A 21,214-nucleotide genomic window follows, 5' to 3' on the forward strand; every position below is an offset into this window, starting at 1 on the left:
ATGTCATGGTTTATCTCTTTGACTCCTATTGACAACAGCACTATTTACTGTGGATGTTCAAGGGGTCATGGGAACATGTTGGATCAGGAGGAGACTGGAGATTGAAAAATATGAGTATTAGTAAAAAACATATAACTGCCAGTAATAAGTTTGCTTTGTAAAGCAGTGATGTTGCAAGACTGAGCTCTAAGGCACTCTGAGTTCAATCAACAGATAAGCTTCTTTTTCCTTCAATCTTTATACATAATGGAAACTTTGATCATTTATTTTTGATCCACTTTCCTTTGAGAATTTGTTGTTGAAACTTCCTCACTATACTTACTAAAGGATTTTGAAGCCAGATTTCGAAAGTTCATTACGTCACAGCCTGAAGGTCAAACTTCATGACTGTTTTTAAAGGTACAGAAGCAAAATAGAAATGAGGTAGATTTTAACTTAACATCCCTCTACCATGCTAGGGACTCATTTCAATCTGCCTGATTGTTAGTTTCTGCTTCTTTCACTGTTCTTTTATCCCTAGCACACAGGAGAGGAGCATGAGGAGGGAGAATCAGAGCACCATGTCCGAGTTCCTCCTCCTGGGACTCCCCATCCGGCCAAAGCAGCAGGGCGTGTTCTTTGCCCTGTTCCTGGGCGTGTACCTGACCACGGTGCTGGGTAATCTGCTCATCATTCTGCTCATCAGGCTGGACCCTCGCCTCCACACCCCCATGTACTTCTTCCTCAGCCACTTGGCCCTCACTGATGTCTCCTTTTCATCTGTCACCGTCCCTAAGATGTTGATAAACATGCATACTCGGGATCAATCCATTCCCTATGCAGGGTGCATAACACAGATGTATTTTTTCATATTTTTTACCAATCTGGACAATTTCCTGCTCACTTCAATGGCCTATGATCGGTACGTGGCCATCTGTTACCCTCTCCATTACACCACCATCATGGGACAGGGGCTGCGCACCTTACTAGTAACCATATCCTGTATTCTCTCCTGTACCAATGCCCTGTGTCACACCCTCCTTCTGACCCGGCTGTCCTTTTGTGCTGACCACACTATCCCCCATTTCTTCTGTGACCTTGGTGCCCTACTGAAGCTCTCCTGCTCAGACACATCCCTCAATGAGCTGGTCATTTTCACAGCAGTAGTGGCCATCATCATCCTCCCACTAGTATGCATCCTGATCTCTTATGGACGCATTGGGGTCACCATCCTGAAGGTCCCCTCCATCAAGGGGATCTGCAAAGCATTGTCCACATGTGGTTCCCACCTCTCTGTGGTATCTCTGTATTATGGAACAATTATTGGGCTGTATATTTTCCCCTCATCCAGCACTTCCAGGGACAAGAGCACCATTGCCTCTGTGATGTACACAGTGGTCACTCCACTGCTGAACCCCTTCATTTATAGCCTAAGGAACAGAGACATGACGGAGGCCCTGGAGAGACTCTTGCACAGGGCAAAAGTCTTGTCTCAATGATGTTTGTTCATCTTATGACAGACACATGTGTTAACAGAACCCCAGATCCTAGCATGGAATAAACCCTCAGTTAATATTTGATAACTTAGATTGCATCCTATGACAGTTATTGTCTATGTCCTTATAATTCATTAGCATAAATTGTTAATTTTGAGTTGATATTCTTGATTATAAATTTTGTGTATCAGACTGAGAAGTTGCATAGCTGGTGGTACTAATGTCTCTCCTCTCATTGCCTGGGAATTTATTAGTCCCCTTAAAAATATTTTATTTAATTTTGTTTTTTACTTATTTTTAATTGGAGGGTAATTGCTTTAGAATGTTGTGTTGGTTTCTGATGTACAGCCACACGAATCAGCTGTAAGTATACACGTATCCCCTCCCTTGAGTCTGCCTGCCACCACCCAGCCTTTCCACCCATCTGGGTCATCACGGAGCACTGAGCTGAGTCCCCTTTGTTATGTGGCTGCTTCCCACCAGCTGTCTATGTTACACATGATAGTGTATATGTGTCAATCCTAATCTCCCAATTTGTGCTACCCTCTCCTTTCCTGGTGTGTCCATACGTCTGTTCTCTGCATCTGTTAGCATCTCTATTCCTGACCTAGAAATAGGTTCATCAGTACTGTTTCCAGATTCCATATATATGCATTAATATATGATTTTTTTTTTTCTCTTCTGACTCACTTCATTGTATATGACAATCTGTAGGTCAGTCTACGTCTCAGAAAATGGCACACTTTGATCCATTTTTTGGATGTGTAATATTCCATTGTATATATGTGCCACATCTTCATACCTCTCACCTTCTCCTCCCCTCTCTGTCCATAAATCTGTTCTCTATGTCTGTTTCTCCACTGCTGTCCTGCAAATAAATTCTTCAGTACCATCTTTCTAGATTCCATATATATCCATTAGTATGTGATATTTATCTTCCTCTTTCTGAAGTCAGAAAGACTATTTCACTCTGTAAAATAGGCTCTAGGTTCATCCACCTCATTAGAACTGACTCAAATGTGTTTCTTTTTATGGCTGAGTAATATTCCATTATGTACATGTACCACATCTTCTTTGTCCCTTCATCTGTCGATGGACATCTAGGGTGCTTCTATGTTTTAGCTATTGTAAATAGTGCTGCAATGAACTCTGGTATGTCTTTTTCAACTTTGGTTTCCTCTGGGTATATGCCTAGGAGTGGGATTGCTGGGTCATGTGGTGGTTTTATTCCTAATTTTTTAAGGATCTCCATACCGTCTTCCATAGTGGCTGTACCGATTCACATTCCCGCTAACAGTTATGCACCATATTTTTATCCATCCCTCTGTCTTATACATTTACTGTTGTTGTTCAGTGGCCCAGTCATGTCTGACTCTTTGTGACCCCATGGACTGCAGCATGTCAGGCCTCCCTGTCCCTCACCATCTTCTGGTGTTTGCCGGAGTTCACATCCATCGCATCAGTGATGCTATTGAGACATCTTACCCCTGTCACACTCTTCTCCTTCTGCCTTCAGTCCTACCCAGCATCAGGGTCTTTTCCAGTGAGCTGGCTGTTCACATCAGGTGACCAAAGTATTGGAGCTTCAGCATCAATCCTTCCGATGAGTATTCAGGGTTGATTTCATTTAAGATTGACTGGTTTGATCTCCATGCTGTCCAAGGGACTCTCAGAAGTCTTCTCCAGCACAGTTGGAAAACATTAATTGGTTGGCACTCTGTCTTCTTTACCATCCAGCTCTCACAACCGTATGTGACTACTGGAAAAACCGTAGCCTTGACTATACGGACTTTTGTGGGCAAAGTATTGTCTTTGCTTTTTAACACGCTAGGTTTATCATAGCTTTCCTGTCAAGAAGCAATCATTTAATTTCACGGCTGCAGTCACCATCAGCAGTGATTTTAGAGCCCAAGAAGAGGAAATCTGTCACTGCTTCCACATTTCCCCCTTCTATTTGCCATGAAGTAATGGGGCTGGATGTCATGATCTTAGGTTTTTTTAATATTTAGATTTCATATGGCTTTTTCACTCTCCTCCTTCACCTTCATCAAGAGGTTCTTTTTTTTTTTTTTTTTTCATTTTCACTTTCTGCTATTAGAGTGGTATCATCCACCTGTCTGAAACTGTTGATGTTTCTTCTGCCAATCTTGATTCTAGCATGTAACTCATCCAGCCCGGCATTTCTCATGATGTGCTCAGCCCATAAGTTAAATAAACAGGGTGACAATAAGCAACCCTGTCTTACTCCTTTCCTTTCAAACCACCAGACATTTGCTCTCATCTCCCATGCTAGTAAGATTATTGTCAAAATCCTGCTTGCTAGGCTTCAGCATTATGTGAACCAAGAAATTCCAGATGTCCAAGCTGGGTTTAGAAAAAGCAGAGGAACCAGAGATAAAAAACAAAAAAAGCAACCAGACTTTTAGTACGATGTACTATAAAGATAACTAACAAGAACTTACTGTATAGCAGAGGGAACTCTTCTCACTGCTCTGTGGTGACCTAAATGGAAAGGAAACCCACCACAAAGCATTGAGAAGAGTTCCCTGTGCTAAACTGTTATCTTTTAAATATAGTAGTATTATACTAAATTTTTGTATTTTAATATATAGTAGTATTGTGTTAAATACCACTATATATTAAATAGAATAGCAAGGAGAGATAAGAAAGCCTTCCTAAGTAAACAATGCAAAGAAATAGAGGAAAACAATAGAATGGGGAAGACTAGAGGTCTCTTCAATGGAGAAATACCAATGGAACATGTCATGCAAAGATGGGCACAGTAAAGGACAAAAATGGTATGGACCTAACTGAAGAAGAAGATATTAAGAAGAGATGGCAAGAATACACAGAAAAACTATACAACAAAATCTGAATAAGCCAGATAACCACGATGGTGTGATCACTCACCTAGAGCCAGATATCTTGGAGTACAAAGTCAAGTGGGCCTTAGGAAGCATCACTACAAACAAAGCTAGTGGAGGTGATGGAATTCCAGCTGAGTTATTTCAAATCTTAAAAGATTATGCTGTTAAAGTGCTGAGCTCCACATGCCAGAAAATTTGGAAAACTCAGCAGTGGCCATAGGAATGGAAAAGGTCAATTTTCATTCCAGTTCCAAAGAAGGGCAATGTCAAAGAGTTTTCAAACAACTGCACAGTTGCACTCATTTCACATGCTAGCAAAGTAATTATCAAAATTCTCCAAGTTAGACTGGTTCAACAGTACGTGAACCAAGAACTTTGAAATATTCAAGCTGGATTTAGAAATGGCAGAGGAACCAGAGATCACATGGCCAACATCCGTTCAATCATAGAAAAAGCAAGAGAATTCCAGAAAAATATCTACTTCTGTTTCATTCCCTGGTGGCTCAGAGAGTAAAGCATCTGCCTGCAATGCAGGAGACCCTGGTTTAATTCCTGGGTTGGAAAGATCCCCTGGAAAAGGAAATGGCAATCCACTCCAGTATTCTTGCTTGGAGAATCCCATGGATAGAGGAGCCTGGTAGGTTACAGTCCACAAGGTCGCATAGAGTCATACATGACTGAGCGACTTCACTTTCTTTCCTGCTTCGTTGACTACACTAAGGCCTTTGACTGTGTGGATCACAACAAACTTTGGATAATTCTTAAAGAGATGGGAATACTAGACCACCTATCCTGCCTCCTGAGAAATCTGAATGCAGGTCAAGAGGCAACAGTTAGAACTGGACATTGAGCAATGGGCAGGTTTCAAATTGGGAAAGGAGTACATCAAGGTTGTCTATTGTCACCCTGCTTATTTAACTTCTATGCAGAGGGCATCATGCGAAATGCCTGGCTAGATGAAACACAAGCTGGAATCAACATTGCCAAGAGGAATATCAATAATCTCAGATACGCAGATGATACCACCCTTAAGGCAGAAAAACAAGAGGAACTAAAGAGCCTCTTGATGAAGGTGAAAAAGGAAAGTGAAAAAGCTGACTTAAAACTCAACATGCAAAAAACTAAGATCATGGCATTTGGTCCCATCTACATGGCAAACAGATGGGGAAACAATGAAAACCATGACAGACTTTATTTTCTTGGGCTCAAAAATCACTGCAGGTGGTGATTGCAGCCCTGAAATTAAAAGAACCTTACTCTTTGGAAGAAAAGCTATGATGAGCCTAGACAGCATATTAAAAAGCAGAGATGTTACTTTGCCAACAAAGGTCCGTCCAAAGCTATGGTTTTCCAGTAGTCATACATAGATGTGAGAGTTGGACCATAAAGAAGGCTGAGTGCCAAAGAATTGACGCTTTAAAAAAATTTTTTTTTATTAGTTGGAGGCTAATTACTTCACAACATTTCAGTGGGTTTTGTCGATCGGGATGGGGAATACATGTAACTCTATGGCTGATTCATATCAATGTAGAATTGACGCTTTTAAACTGTGGTGTTGGAGAAGACGCTTGAGAGTGCCTTGGACTGCAAGGAGATTAAATCAGTCAATCCTAAATGAAATCAATCCTGGATAATCCTTGGAAGGACTGATGCTGAAGCTGAAGCTCCAATACTTTGACCACCTAATATGAAGAGTCGACTCATTGGAAAAGACCTTGATACTGGGAAAGACTGAAGGCAGGAGACCAGGACAACAGAGGACGAGATGGTTGGGTGGCATCATCAACTCAGTGGACATGAGTTTGAGCAAGCTCTGGGAGACGGTAAGGGGCAGGGAAGCCTAGCATGCTACAGTCCATTGGGTGACAAAGAGTTGGACATGACTGAGCGACTGAACAACAAAAACGTATACATATGACTGATTCACTTTCCTCAAGAGCAGAAACTAATACAACATTGCAATTATACTCCAATAAAAATTTTTAAAGAAGAGTTTCTTTAGAAATGCACATGCATTTTATTATTATGAACTCAAGATTTTTTTAGAGTTCATGACTTCTGTGTCTTATCTAAGGAAATGTTTCCTACACCATAGTTTTATACTTATAGGTTTTACACAATTGCTCTGTTTCAAGTTATGTTTTGCAAGTGGTGCAGCCAAGAGTCCGTGTTCTCTTAAGACATATTGATACTGAATCATGCTGACATTGTTTTCTGAAACAATATTCTTGCCACATTAAAATGCCTTGGTGCATTCATAAACTATTAATTGACCTTGTGTGTATTGATTGATTTCAAAATTATTCACTGTTCTATTGATCTATATTTCTCTTCTCATGCCCATATTGTTATTTTCCTTGTTATGGATTATAAAAGTTCTGAAATTAGGTAAAGTAAGTCTGGCAGTTTTTTTTCTCATTTTAAATTATTGTGGCTTCCCTTTCACTTCTTTGTAAAATTAAGAAGTATCTTCAAAGAATAGACTGCTAATGTTTTTGGCTTTGATTGCATTGACTCTGTAGGTCAAATGGGGGAGAGAACCAGCTCTATAATAATGTTGAGCTATCCAGTCTGTGTGCAAGGTATATCTCTATTTGCATCCTCTTTATTCACCATAAATATTTTGTGGTTTCTAAGGTACTGGTATTGCAGGTATTTTGATATATTCATCCATATATATTTTTCAGTTTTTATACTGTTATAAATAGTATATTAAAAATTTTTAATTCTCAATGCTAAGATATGAAGTACCATTGATTTTTGGTTTTTGTTCATCAGCTTTGTAATCCTGCTACCTTGCAAAATCACTTAGTGCTAACCAATTTGGAGGGAGATTCTTTTTTGTTTTCTTTTCTCTCTTTTTCTGCCTTCTTTTATATTAGTTTATTTCTTACTTGTTCATTTTATCTCTATTGTTTTCTTATTAGGTGTATGTCTTTTTTAGTATTGGTTTTTTTTTTTTTTAGCATCACACAACTTTTATTTTCACATAATCGTAATTTTCCACATTTTTTTCCTCCTCTTACTAACCCTTTGGATTACTTTCTTTTTTCATTTATTTTTATTAGTTGGAGGCTAATTGCTTTACAATATTATAGTGGTTTTTGCCATACATTGACATGAATCAGCCACGGATTTACATGTGTTCCCCATCCCGAACCCCCCTCCCAGCTCCTTCCCCATCCCATCCCTCTGGGTCATCCCAGTGCACCAACCCTGAGCACTTGTCTCATGCATCCAACCTGGACTGGCAATCTGTTTCACACTTGATAATATACATGTTTTGATGCTGTTCTCTCAGATCATCCCACCCTTGACTTCTTCCATAGGGTCTAAAAGTCTGTTCTGTACATCTGTGTCTCTTTTTCTGTCTTGCATATAGGGTTATCATGACCATCTTTCTAAATTCCATATATATGCATTAGTATGCTGTATAATTTAGTACACTGTATAATTTAGTATACTGTTTAAATTAGTATACTGTATTAATCTCAAAAATATACATGCAGCTCCTGCAGCTCAATTCCAGAAAAACAAATGACCTAGTAAAAAATTGGGCCAAAGATCTAAACAGACATTTCTCCAAAGAAGACATACAGATAGCTAACAAACAAATGAAAAGATGCTCAACATCACTCATTATCAGAGAAATGCAAATCAAAACCTCAATGAGGTACCATTACACGCCAGTCAGAATGGCTGCTATCCAAAAGTCTACAAGCAATAAATGTTGGAGAGTGTGTGAAGAAAAGGGAAGGCTCTTACTCTGTTGGTGGGAATGCAAACTCGTACAGCCATTATGGATAACAGTGTGGAGATTCCTTAAAAATCTGGAAATAGAACTGCCATATGACCCACCAATCCCACTCCTGGGCATACACACCGAGGAAACCAGATCTGAAAGAGACACGTGCACCCCAGTGTTCATCACAGCACTGTTTATAATAGCCAGGACATGGAAGCAACCTAGATGCCCATCAGCAGATGAATGGATAAGGAAGCTGTGGTAATATACACTATGGAATATTACTCAGCCATTAAAAAGAATTCATTTGAATCAGCTCTAATGAGATGGATGAAACTGGAGCCCATTATACAGAGTGAAGTAAGCCAGAAAGATAAGCATTGGTTTTTATCCCAGTCTTTCTATCGTGTCATTTTGTATGCGTGTGCTGAAAGTAAAAGTGAAGTCACTCAGTTGTGTCCAACTCTTTGCCACCCCATGGACTGTAGCCTACCAGGGTCCTCTATCCGTGGGATTCTCTAGGCAAGAATACTGGAGTGGGTTGCCATTTCTTTCTCCAGTAGATCTTCCCAACCCAGGGATTGAACCCAGGTCTCCTGCATTGCAGGCAGACACTTTACCATCTGAGCCACCAGGGAAGCTCATGTGTGTGCTGGTGCTATGCAAAGTGTAATATCTTTGCCAATGTTATACATAAACATAAGACTAAACAATATGTAACCAGTCTCTGAAGTGACATTTAAGTCTGTGGAATGTCCCCAGCTCTAGTCTGTTTGGGTGTAAAGATGCAAATCAAAATATTGGAAAGAGTTTGACATTTGATACTTGAATAGAATATTACAATAGCAAATTACTTTACTGTTTGTTTATTTCATTTCATAAGCTCTGACTTAAGCAATCCCTTAAGTGAATGAAGACGATTTGGCTTTATTACCTCTCTTTTCACAGAATTCAATTTAACCTTCCATTCTTCATGTTTTTTTTCCTGGACATTTTCAAAGTTAGGTTCTTCTCTTTTCAAAGGAGCACAAAGTTCCTCTTGGGCCCCGGCAGAACCATGATAATGGAGCCTGTAAAACTGGATGCTTTGGAGATGTGAAAGTAACCTTGATCAGACAACTGACACAGAGAAGATTTCAAGGCATAGTATAATCTTAGTAAGGTGTAACTTTATTAAAGAGCTCAAGATTTTTTTTTTCATTTATTTTTATTAGTTGGAGGTTAATTACTTTACAATATTGTAGTGGTTTTTGCCATACATTGACATTAATCAGCCATGGATTTACATGTGTTCCCCATCCCGATCCCCCCTCCCGCCTCCCTCTCCTTCCCATCCCTCTGGGTCTTCCCAGTGTACCAGCCCTGAGCACTTGTCTCATGCTTCCAACCTGGGCTGGTGATCTGTTTCACCCTTGATAGTATACTTGTTTCGATGCTGTTCTCTCAGAACATCCCACCCTTGCCTTCTCCCACAGAGTCCCAAAGTCTGTTCTGTACATCTGTGTCTCTTTTTCTGGTTTGCATATAAGGTTATTGTTACCATCTTTTAAAATTCCATATATATGTGTTAGTATACTGTATTGGTCTTTATCTTTCTGGCTTACTTCACTCTGTATAATGGACTCCAGTTTCATCTTTGTGACTCCATGGACTGCAACATACCAGGTTTCCCTGTCCTTCACCATCTCCTACAGGTGCTCAAACTCCTCCCTGGTAGCTCAGCTGGTAAAGAATCTGCCTGCAATGCAGGAGACACCAGTTCAATTCCTAGGTCAGGGAGATCCACTGGAGAAGAGATAGGATACCCACTCCAGTATTCCTGGGCTTCTCTGATGGCTCAGAGAGTAAAAAATTGTCCTGCAGTGCAGGGCACTTGGGTTCAGTACCTGGGTTGGGAAGACCCCCTGGAGAAGGCAATGGCTACCCACTCCAGTGCTCTTGCCTGGAGAATTCCATGGACAGAAGAACCTGACGGGCTACAATTCATGGGGTCACAAAGAGTTGAACCCGACTGAGTGACTTTCACTTGCTTTCACTTCTCATGTCCATTGAGTTGGTGATGCCATCTAACCACCTAATCCTCTGTCATCCCCTTCACTTTCTCCCCTCAATCTTTCCCAGCATCAGTGTCTTTTGCAATGAGTTGGTTCATCAGAACTATTTGGCAAGAGTGCAGCTAAAATTTTTAACTTTTAAGTAGATTGACATGTTGCTGTTATATGTATTCTTTATATTTATATGCATAGAAGTAGATATGCAAATATTATTGCAATATATTCTTATAGGAAAAGAAAGCTATAAATTACCATATAACATAAATCCTATTTATGTAAATATAAAATTTCTTGAATAAAATCCACTTTAGAAGGATAAATGAATAATGGAAGGGTGAAGTTCTCTGATGTACTTCTTTCAATTCTTATCTATGTTTTTGTATTTGGGTTTCTATCATGAAGAAGAATTAATTTTAAAAGCAGAAAATCAAAAGGGAATTTTCACTTGGAAAATAAATCCCTGCTCACATACTAGGTTATGACTTAACTAGGGGAAACATTAAGTTAGTAGAGAAGGGTAAAGAGGTCTTTTACATATTTTGGGGGGCCATACCCACAGGGCATCACTATGATGTTCTTTCTGAGGACAATGTTTCCTCAAAATCTGCCCCTAGGACCATGTGCGTCAGAATTCCCTGGCTGCAGAGCTCAAGAATGAGCATCACTGGAGGTGGAGCTGGGATCTGCAACTTTAACAAGCTTCCCAGGGGATTCTATGTGCACATCAAAGTTTAGGAATGAGTGCCCGAGGGCATCTGTCTTGGAGAGAGTAAGAAGAAAACTGAGCAATTAATCTATGTTTAATGCACGTCTCTAAACAGGAGTTGGGGGTCTGGTCCCTTGGGTCCTCTCCCTGTTGGGCAGATGATAGTGTTCACACTCTATTTCTGAAGCTGTGAATTGAGACAAACTCCATGGCTCATGTATTTTTTCTCTCTGATGCTGGTAAGAGGTTCAGGACCACAAGAGTGGCTACATCTGGTCTCCAGGTGTCCTACAGAGAAACTGAGAAACCAGTACTTACTCTCAGCGGCCACATCATTAGTGTAAAGTTCAGAGCAGAACTGGCTTCCTTTGCCTATAGCAGGTGTGTATTTGTGTGTGTGTGTGTACACATGTGGTCAGCTCTTATGCTTGTACCTAAAGACAAGAGGAGAAGACATATCATGGCTTATCTCTTTGACACCTCTCTTTTTATTATGGGTGTGCCTATTTATGGGATCAGGAGAGTTTGTAGGATCAAGAGAAGATTAGATAATGATAAATAGGAGTACTAGTAAAAAAATATATGTGACTGACAGTAATATTTTTACTTTGTAAAGCAGTGATATTGCAAGACTGAGATCTAAGACCATCTGAGTTCAGTCAAGAGATATGATTCTTTTCTCTTCAATCTTTATACATAATGGAAACTTTGGCAATGTATTTTTAATCCACTTTCCTTTGAGAATTTGTTGAAAGTTCCTCCTTATGCTTTACTTAGGAAAGGATTTTGAAGTCAGATTTCAAAAAATCATTATGTCACAATCTGAAGGTCAAACCATAGGATTGTTCCTAAATGTACAGAAACAGAATAGAAATTAGGGAGATTTTAACTTACTATCTATCCCTCTACTAAGATGCGGTGACATTTTCTCTTTGCTGAAAATATACAGCTGCCAATAATGTCTTAGAGGCGGCCTCTCTCCTAGATGATGGAAAAATACCACTGAGCCAGTTTCTGTTCTGTATCAAACCTCTTCTTGGTTGGTAAATTCCCTGTTTTACATGGTAATACCATTCATTTTAGGGTTTTGCAGGGACAGGGCAATGCAGACAGACACTGATATTCACCAGCAGAAAGGACTCATTATTATCTGCCTCTGTAGTAAAAATGTGCTTCTTTAATATCCTTTCTTTCACAGCAGACAGGAGAGTAGCATGAAGAGGGAAAATCAGAGCAGCATGTCCAAGTTCCTCCTCCTGGGGCTTCCCATCAGGGCAGAGCAACAGGACATGTCCTTTGCCCTGTTCCTGGGCATGTACCTGACCACGGTGCTGGGCAACCTGCTCATCATTCTGCTCATCAGGCTAGATGCTCGCCTCCACACCCCTATGTACTTCTTCCTCAGTCACTTGGCCCTCACTGATGTCTCCTTTTCATCTGTCACCATCCCAAAAATGCTGATAAACATGCAGACTCAGGATCAATCCATCCCCTATGCAGAGTGCATAACACAGATGTATTTCTTCCTCTTTTTTACTGATCTGGACAATTTCCTGCTCACCTCGATGGCCTATGATCGGTATGTGGCCATCTGCCACCCTCTCCACTACAGCACCATCATGGGACAGGGGCTGTGCACCTTACTAATAACTGTGTCCTGGATTCTCTCCTGTGCCAATGCCCTGTGTCACACCCTCCTCCTGACCCGGCTGTCCTTTTGTGCTGACCACAGCATCCCCCATTTCTTCTGTGACCTTGGTGCCCTGCTGAAGCTCTCCTGCTCAGACACATCCCTCAATGAGCTGGCCATTTTCACAGCAGGAGTGGCCATCATCATCCTCCCATTCATATGCATCCTGATCTCTTATGGACACATTGGGACCACCATCCTGAAGGTCCCCTCCACCAAGGGGATCTGCAAAGCATTGTCCACATGTGGCTCCCACCTCTCTGTGGTGTCTCTGTATTATGGAACAATTATTGGGCTGTATTTTTTCCCCTCATCCAACACCTCCAGGGACAAGAGCACCATTGCCTCTGTCATGTACACAGTGGTCACCCCACTGCTGAGCCCCTTCATTTATAGCCTAAGGAACAGAGACATGAAGGGGGCCCTGGAGAGACTCCTCACAGGGCAAAAGTCTTGTCTCAATGATGTTTGCTCATCTTTGTAACAGCCATGTGTGTTCACAAATCCTCAGATCATATATCCCTAGATTTGAGCCCAGCATGGAATAAACACTCAGTAAATGTTTGATAGTTGAAATGCATTCGTTTACAATTATTGTCTATTTCCTAACAGTTCATTAGCATAAATTGTGAATTTTGAGTTTATGTTCTTGAGTTTTGATCTTGTCTATTAGGCTTAGAATTTGTATAACTGTTAGTACTTATGTCTCTCCTCTTATTTCCTGGGAATTTATTTCTTTTCAAAAATGTATTTAATTTTGTATTTATTTTTTATTGGAGGGTAATTGCTTTACAATATTTTGTTGGTTTTTGCTATATAGCAACATGAATCAGCTGTAAGTGTACATATATTCTCTCTCTCCTGACCCTCCCTCCTACCCTCCCCAAGTTTGCAGCCCTCAGGTCATCACAGAATACCACACTGAGTTTCCTGTGCTATGGAGCAGTTTCTCATTAGCAATCTAATTCAAACATGGTAGTGTGTATATGTCAATGGTACTCTCTCAGTTTGCCCCACCCTCTCCTTCCCCCTGAGCAAACTCTGAGAAGGACAAGGGAGAATGGTATGCCGCAGTCCATGGACTTGCAAAAAGTCAGACAAGACCTAGTGACTGAATAGCAACAACTCCTCCTCCAACTGTGTCCAGAAATTCATTTTCTATGTCTGCCTCTCTATTCTTGCCTGTCAAGTTGGTTCGTTACTACCATTTTTCTAGATTCCATATATAGACATTAACATAAAATATTTAGTTTTCTCTTTCTGACTTTTTTCACTCTATATGTCAGACCCAGAGACTATGTAGACCCATCCATGTTCTGGCAAATGGCACAGTTTTGTTTCGTTTTGTGGCTGTATAGTATTCCATTGTACATACATGCCACATCTTCTTTATCTATTCCTCTGTCAGTGGACATTACTACTGTGTATGAAATAGATAACTAATGAGAATCTACTGTATAGCACAGGGACCTCTACTCAAAGCTCTGTTGTGACCTAAATGGGAAGGAAATTTTTAAAAGAGGGGTGTACATGTGTATACATACGGCAAATTCATTTTACTGAGAGCAGAAAATAACAAAACATTGTTAAGCAACTGCAGTCCAATAACTTTTTTTTAAAAGTTTTTTTTGAAGAGCAAATGCATTGTATTTTTATGAAATCAAGATTCTATCTTTTCCTTTTAGTGTTTAATGACTTTTGTGTCCTATTTAAAAAAATATTGCCTACCCCACATATACCAAGATTTTGTTCAATGTTTTCTTCAAAATAGTCTTTAGCTATAGCTCTTACACATTTGACCCTTTTTGAGTTATGTTTTGCATGTTGTGTGGCACAAGAGTCCCTGTTCACTTAAGACATATTGATACTGAAGCATGCTTGCACCATTTATTGAAGCACTATGCTTGCCACATTAAATTGCCTTGGTCCATTGTAAACTTTTATTGACCTTATTTGTATTGATCTATTTAAAAATTGTTCACTGTTCTATTGGTCTGTACTCCTATTCTCATGTGATTATTTTTATTTTCCTTGTGATGGATTATAAAAAGTTTTGAAATTAGGTGAAGTATGGCATTTTGCTTTCCATTTTAAGGTTATTTTGTCTTCCCTTTGACTTCTGTATAATATTAAGAATCAGCTCCCACGAGGAGGCTACTGATACATTGCCTTTGATTGCACTGATCCTATAGATCAAGTGGAGGAGAGATTTGGCTCCATAACAGTACTGAGCTATCCAGTCTATGTGCAAAGTGTATCTCTATTCATTTCCATCCTCTTTAAATTTACCATGATTGAGTTTGTAGTTTTTAATGTACTGGCATTTTGGTAAATTCATCCATATGTATATTTTGCTTTTTAAACTATTATAAATAGTATATTAAAATTTTCAATTCTCAGTGCTCACTGCAAGGATATAAAATATCATTGGTTTTTGTTCTTTATTGACCAACTTTGTAATGCTACTACCTTGCAAAACTCACTCACTACAAATAGATTTGGAAAAAGATTGTTTGTTTTCTTTTCCCTCTTTATTGGCCTTTTTTAGATTAGTTTGTACTACTCATTTGATCTCTCTTATCAACATAGATATGTCTCTTTTTGAGCATCAGGTTTTTACCCCTTTTTTTACATCTTGTCCCTTTGTGTGTGAGGGCCTGCACTGTGCAAAATGTAATATGTTTACCAACATTATACATAAACACTAATTAGACTAATTAGTATGTAACCAGCAGCTGGAGTGACATGGAAGGGTGTAGTAATGTCACAACTCTAGTCTGTTTGGGGTGTAAAGTTGGAAATCACAATATTTTGAAGGAGTTTGATATTTGATACATGTATAAAATATCATGATGCAACTTTTCTTTATTATTCATTTATTTCATTCCATAAGCTCTGACTTAGATGATTCCTTAGGTGAATGAAAACAGTCTGGCTTTATTGCCTCTCTTACCATGGACTTCAACCTAGACTTCCATTCTTCATGTATTTTCATGGACATTTCCAAAGTTTGATTGTTCTCTCTTGAAAGGAGCAAGCCACAGGCACAGGGGAACTAAGACATTGGAGCCTGTTAAAATGGATGCTTTGGAGATAATAAGTAACCTTGATCAGACAACTGACACAGGAGATGATTTCAGGGCGTACTATAATATTTAACAAAATTTTACCTTATTGAAGAATTAAAGATTCTTTATTAAAGAATCATTCAGTTAATTCAACAAGAGAGCAACTAAAAATTTGAGAAGATTAATGTATTGATGTTATATATATTCTATGTACTGATAAGCATAGAAGTAGACTTGCAAGTATTATTGCAATAAATTTATCTTAGGACAAGAAAGCTCTAAGATACCGTGCAAAATAAATCTCATTTATGTAAATATATCCTGAAAGATGATGTTGTTAAACAGCTGCACTCAGTAAACTAGCAAATTTGGAAAACTCACCAGTGGCCCCAGGACTAGAAAAGGGGAGTTTTTATTTCAATCCCAAAGAAAGGCAAGGCCAAAGAATGTTAAAACTACAGTACAACTGCACTCATTTCACATGCTAGGAAGCTTATACTTAAAGCCGTTCAAATTAGGCTTCATTATGTGAACCAAGAACTTCCAGAAGTCCAAGCTAGATTTAGAAAAGGTAGAGAAACCAGAGACCAAATTGCCAACATCTGTTGGATGACAGAAACATCAAGAGAATTACAGAGAAACATCTACTCCTCTTTCACTGACTATGCTAAAGTCTTTGACTGTCTAGATCTCAACAAACTGGAAAATTCTTCAAGAGATGAAAATACCAGAGCACTTTACCTGCCTCCTGAGAAACCTGTGTGCAGGTCAAGAAGCAATAGCTAGCATGGGACATGGAACAACTGATTGGTTCCAGTTTGGGAAAGGAGTACATAAAGGCTGTATATTGTCACCCTGCTTATTTATTTTATTTTATTTATTTATTTTTTATTGTAGTGGTTTTTGCCATACATTGACATTAATCAGCCATGGCTTTACATGTGTTCCCCATCCTGATCCGCCCTCCCGCCTCCCTCCCCATCCCATCCCTCTGGGTCTTCCCAGTGCACCAGCCCTGAGCACTTGTCTCATGCATCCAGCCTGGGCTGGTGATCTGTTTCACCCTTGATATTATACTTGTTTCAATGCTATTCTCTGAACATTCCACCCTCGCCTTCTCCCACAGAGTTCAAAAGTCTGTTCTGTACTTCTGCGTCTCTTCTTCTGCCCTGCATATAGGGCCATCGTTACCATCTTTTAAAATTCCATATATATGCATTAGTATACTGTATTGGTCTTTATCTTTCTGGCTTACTTCACTCTGTATAATGGGCTCCAGTTTCATCCATCTCATGAGAACTGATTCAAATGAATTCTTTTTAATGGCTGAGTAATATTCCATGGTGTATATGTACCACAGCTTCCTTATCCGTTCATCTGCTGATGGGCATCTAGATTGCTTCCATGTCCTGGTTATTATAAACAGTGCTGTGATGAACATTGGTGTACACGTGTCTCTTTCAGATCTGTTTCTTCAGTGTGTATGCCCAGGAGTGGGATTGGTGGGTCATATGGCAGTTCTTTTTCCAGATTTTTAAGGAATCTCCACACTGTTCTCCATAGTGGCTGTACTAGTTTGCATTCCCATCAACAGTGTAAGAGGGTTCTCTTTTCTCCACACCCTCTCCAACATATATTGCTTGTAGACTTTTGGATAGCAGTCATCCTGACTGGCGTGTAATGGTACCTCATTGAGGTTTTGATTTGCATTTCTCTGATAATGAGTGATGTTTAGCATCTTTTCATGTGTTTGTTAGCCATCTGTATGTCTTCTTTGGAGAAATGTCTGTTTAGATCTTTGGCCCATTTTTTGATTATCACCCTGCTTATTTAATTTATATACAGAATGCATCATGCGAAATGCCAGACTCAATGAATCACCAGGTGGAATCAAGATCACTAGGAGAAACATCAACAACCTCACATAAGCAGGTGACACCACTTTAATGGCAGAAAGTGAAGAGGAACTAAAGAGCCTCTTTATGAGGGTGGAAGAGGAGAATGAAAATACTGGCTTAAAATTCAACATTCACAAAACAAAGATCATGGCACCTCGTCCCGCTGCTCATGGTAAATTGATGGGGGGGAAATGGAAACAGTGACAGATTTTATTTTCTTGGGTTCAAAATCACTTCATTTGGTAACTTCAGTCATGACAATAAAAGACACTTGACCTTGGAAGAACTGCTATGACATTCCTACACAGCATATTAAAAAGCAGAGACATCAGTTTTCCAATAAAGGTAATTTAATCAAAGCAGTGGTTTTCCTGTAGTCATGTATGGATGTGAGAGTTGGACCATAAAGAAGACTGAGTGACAAAATTGATACTTTCCAAATGTGGTATTGGAGAAGACTCTTGAGAGTCCCTTGAATAGCAAAGAGATAACACCAGTCAATCCTAAAGGAAATCAACCCTGAATATTCATTGGAAGGACTGATGCTGAAGATGAAACTCCAACAATAGCCACCTGATGCAAAGAGTCAGCTCATTGGAAAAGACTCTGATGCTGGGAAAGATTGAGGGAAGGATAAAAAGGGGATGACAGAGGATGAGATAGTTGGATGGCATTACTGACTCAATGCACTTGAGTTTGAGCAAACTCTGGAAAATAGTGAAAAACAGTGAAGCCTGGCATGTTGAAATTCATGGCATCGCAAAGAGTCAGACATGGCTCACACACTGAACAACAACCACTGGAGTTGAACAACACCTCCAGTGTTCTTGCCTGGAGAATTCCACTGACAGAGGAGCCTGGTGGGCTACAGCCCATGGGGTTGCAAAGAGTCAGACATGACTGAGAGACTAACATTAAGATAGAACAACAACAAATGTAAATATAAAGTTTTATGAATAAAAACCATTTTGGAAGTATAAAAACTGAAAAAAAGACAGGGTAAATACTTTGATTTTCTCATACTGTATTTAGATTTCTACCATGAAGCAGATTTATTTAAAGGCAACAGACTAAGAAGACATCTCAGCTTGGGAGAAAATTCCATCCTCACATCCCAAGCTTTGACTTAACTAGGAAACTTTAAGCTAGTAGGAGTGGTCAGTCAGCAGGTCTTTCCACATCTCCTTCGGGCTCAGACCCACAGGGCATCAGCATGACATTCTTCCTAAGGATACTGTTTTCTTAGTGTCAGCCCTTTGGACCACGTGTGTCAGAATTCTCTGGCAGCAGAGTTCAAGAATGAGCGTCACTGGAGCTGGAGCTGGGATCTGCATCTTTAATAATCTCCCCAGGGCATTCTAGGGAACATCAAAGTTTAAGAACCACTGCCCTAGGGCATGTGTCCTGGAGGGAGAAACAAGAAAACTGAGCAATTATTACGTGTTTATGCATGTCTCTAACCTAGAGCTTGGAGCCCTGTCCCCTTGGGTCCCCTCCCTGGTGGACAGAGAACAGTCTTCACGTCTCCATTTCTGACATTGGTGAACTGAGGATCAAGCTCTTTTGTCTCTGATGCTGGTGAGTGGTTCAGGACCACAGAAGTGGATCAATCTTGTCTCCAGGTGTCCTACAGAGAAGCTGAGAAACCAGTTCTTACTCAAGGCAGCTAGATCAATCAAGCATAAAGTTCAGAAAAGAACTGCATATCCTACGGCAATAGTAGGTGTGCATTTGTGTGTGTGTGTGTGTGTATATATATATATACAGGTGTTCAGCATGTCTCTGTGCTCTGGTTATGATACTTTTTATTACTAGTTCTTAAAGATGAGCAGAGAAGGCATATCAGGGCATATCTCTTTGACACCTCTTGGCAGCTACTGTTTTTATTTTGGATTAGGGAACTCTTCAACAAGAGGATTTTGTTGAATCACGAAGATATTGGAGAATGATAAATATGAGTGTTAGTAAAAGTATACATATAGCTGCCAGTAATATTTTTACTTCATAGAGTGTGATTTTATAAGATTGAGCTCTTAGAAAATCTGAGTTCAGTTGACAGGTAAGCTTCATTTTTTTTCTTCAACCTTTATACCTAAGGGAATCTGGCTATTTAGTCGCTTATTTATTTTTAAAGATTTTTTTGATGTGGATCATTTTAAAAATTATTTGCTGAATTTATTACCATATATTTTTGTTTCATGGTTTGGTTTTTAGATGTAAGGCATGTGATTTCTTTATATGTGGAACAGGGATTGAACCCACAATCCCTGACTTGCAAGGTGAAGTATTAACCACAGGACTGCCAGGAAATTTCTTGGCTGTGTATTTCTGACCCACTCTTCTTTGAGAATTGGTTGTTGAACAGTCTCCTTATACTTTACATATGAAAGGATTTTGAAGTCAGATTTCTGTAGGTCAATATGTCACAACCTGAAGGTCAAACCTTATGATTGTATGTCCAGAAACAGAAGAGAAATTAGGGAGGTCTTTAGCTTACTATTTCTCTGCTAAGAAAGTGTGATACTTTCTCTTTACTGAGGTGATGGAAAAATGCCTCTGAGCCAGTTTCTTTTCTGTATCAAACTCAATTCTTGGTTGGTAATTCCCTCACTATACATGGTAATACCATTCATCTTAGGGGTTTTTGCAGGGCAAGGCAGACAGACCCTGACATATTCACCTGCAGAAAGTACTCATTTTGATACGCCGGCTGCAACCAAAATGTGCTTCTTTCACTGTCTTTTCATTCCCAGCAGACAGGAGAGGAGCATGAAGAGGGTAAATCAGAGCAGCATGTCCAAGTTCCTCCTTCTGGGACTCCCCATCCTGCCAGAGCAGCAGGGCGTGTTCTTTGTCCTGTTCCTGGGCGTGTACCTGACCACAGTGCTGGGCAATCTGCTCATCATTCTGCTCATCAGGCTGGACCCTCGCCTACACACCCCTATGTACTTCTTCCTCAGCCACTTGGCCCTCACTGACATCTCCTTTTCATCTGTCACCGTCCCGAAAATGCTGATAAACATACAGACTCAGGATCAATCCATCCCCTATGCAGAGTGCATAACACAGATGTATTTTTTCCTATTTTTTACTGGTCTGGATGATTTTCTGCTCACCTCGATGGCCTATGACCGGTACATGGCCATCTGTCACCCTCTCCACTACAGCACCATCATGGGACAGGGGCTGTGCACCTTACTAGTAACTGTGTCCTGGATTCTCTCCTGTGCCAATGCCCTGTGTCACACCCTTCTCCTGACCCGGCTGTCTTTTTGTGCTGACCACAGCATCCCCCATTTCTTCTGTGACCTTGATGCCCTGTTGAAGCTCTCCTGCTCAGACACATCCCTCAACGAGCTGGCCATTTTCACAGCAGGAGTGGCTGTCATCGTCCTCCCATTCATATGCATCCTGATCTCTTATGCACGCATCGGGGTCACCATCCTGAAGGTCCCCTCCACCAAGGGGATCTGCAAAGCATTGTCCACATGTGGCTCCCACCTCTCTGTGGTGTCTCTGTATTATGGAGCAATTATTGGGCTGTATTTTTTCCCCTCATCCAACACCTCCAGGGACAAGATCACCATTGCCTCTGTGATGTACACAGTGGTCACTCCACTGCTGAACCCCTTCATTTATAGCCTAAGGAACAGAGACATGAAGGGGGCCCTGGAGAGACTCTTGCACAGGGCAGAAGTCTTGTCTCAATGA

The 21,214-nt window shown here is 40.1% G+C and overlaps 3 protein-coding genes across 3 annotated transcripts; all 3 read left to right on the forward strand.

Annotated features, from left to right (window-relative positions):
* On the forward strand, positions 1 to 1,478 carry LOC136162681 (olfactory receptor 1J4-like). Its single transcript, XM_065927149.1, has 2 exons — positions 1 to 8; positions 536 to 1,478. Exons 1-2 carry the CDS (start codon positions 1 to 3, stop codon positions 1,476 to 1,478), a joined length of 951 nt encoding a protein of 316 aa, XP_065783221.1.
* Positions 1,479 to 10,225: 8,747 nt separating this feature from the next.
* Positions 10,226 to 13,002, forward strand: LOC136162682 (olfactory receptor 1J4-like). The gene is given in 3 exon segments (XM_065927150.1): positions 10,226 to 10,233; positions 12,061 to 12,971; positions 12,974 to 13,002. Coding segments are annotated over 3 exon segments (948 nt in total).
* Positions 13,003 to 17,009: 4,007 nt separating this feature from the next.
* LOC136162683 (olfactory receptor 1J4-like) lies at positions 17,010 to 21,214 on the forward strand. Its single transcript, XM_065927151.1, has 2 exons — positions 17,010 to 17,017; positions 20,272 to 21,214. Exons 1-2 carry the CDS (start codon positions 17,010 to 17,012, stop codon positions 21,212 to 21,214), a joined length of 951 nt encoding a protein of 316 aa, XP_065783223.1.

The sequence above is a fragment of the Muntiacus reevesi genome, chromosome 3 (genome assembly GCF_963930625.1).
Source record: "Muntiacus reevesi chromosome 3, mMunRee1.1, whole genome shotgun sequence".
NCBI classification, from domain to species: domain Eukaryota; kingdom Metazoa; phylum Chordata; class Mammalia; order Artiodactyla; family Cervidae; genus Muntiacus; species Muntiacus reevesi.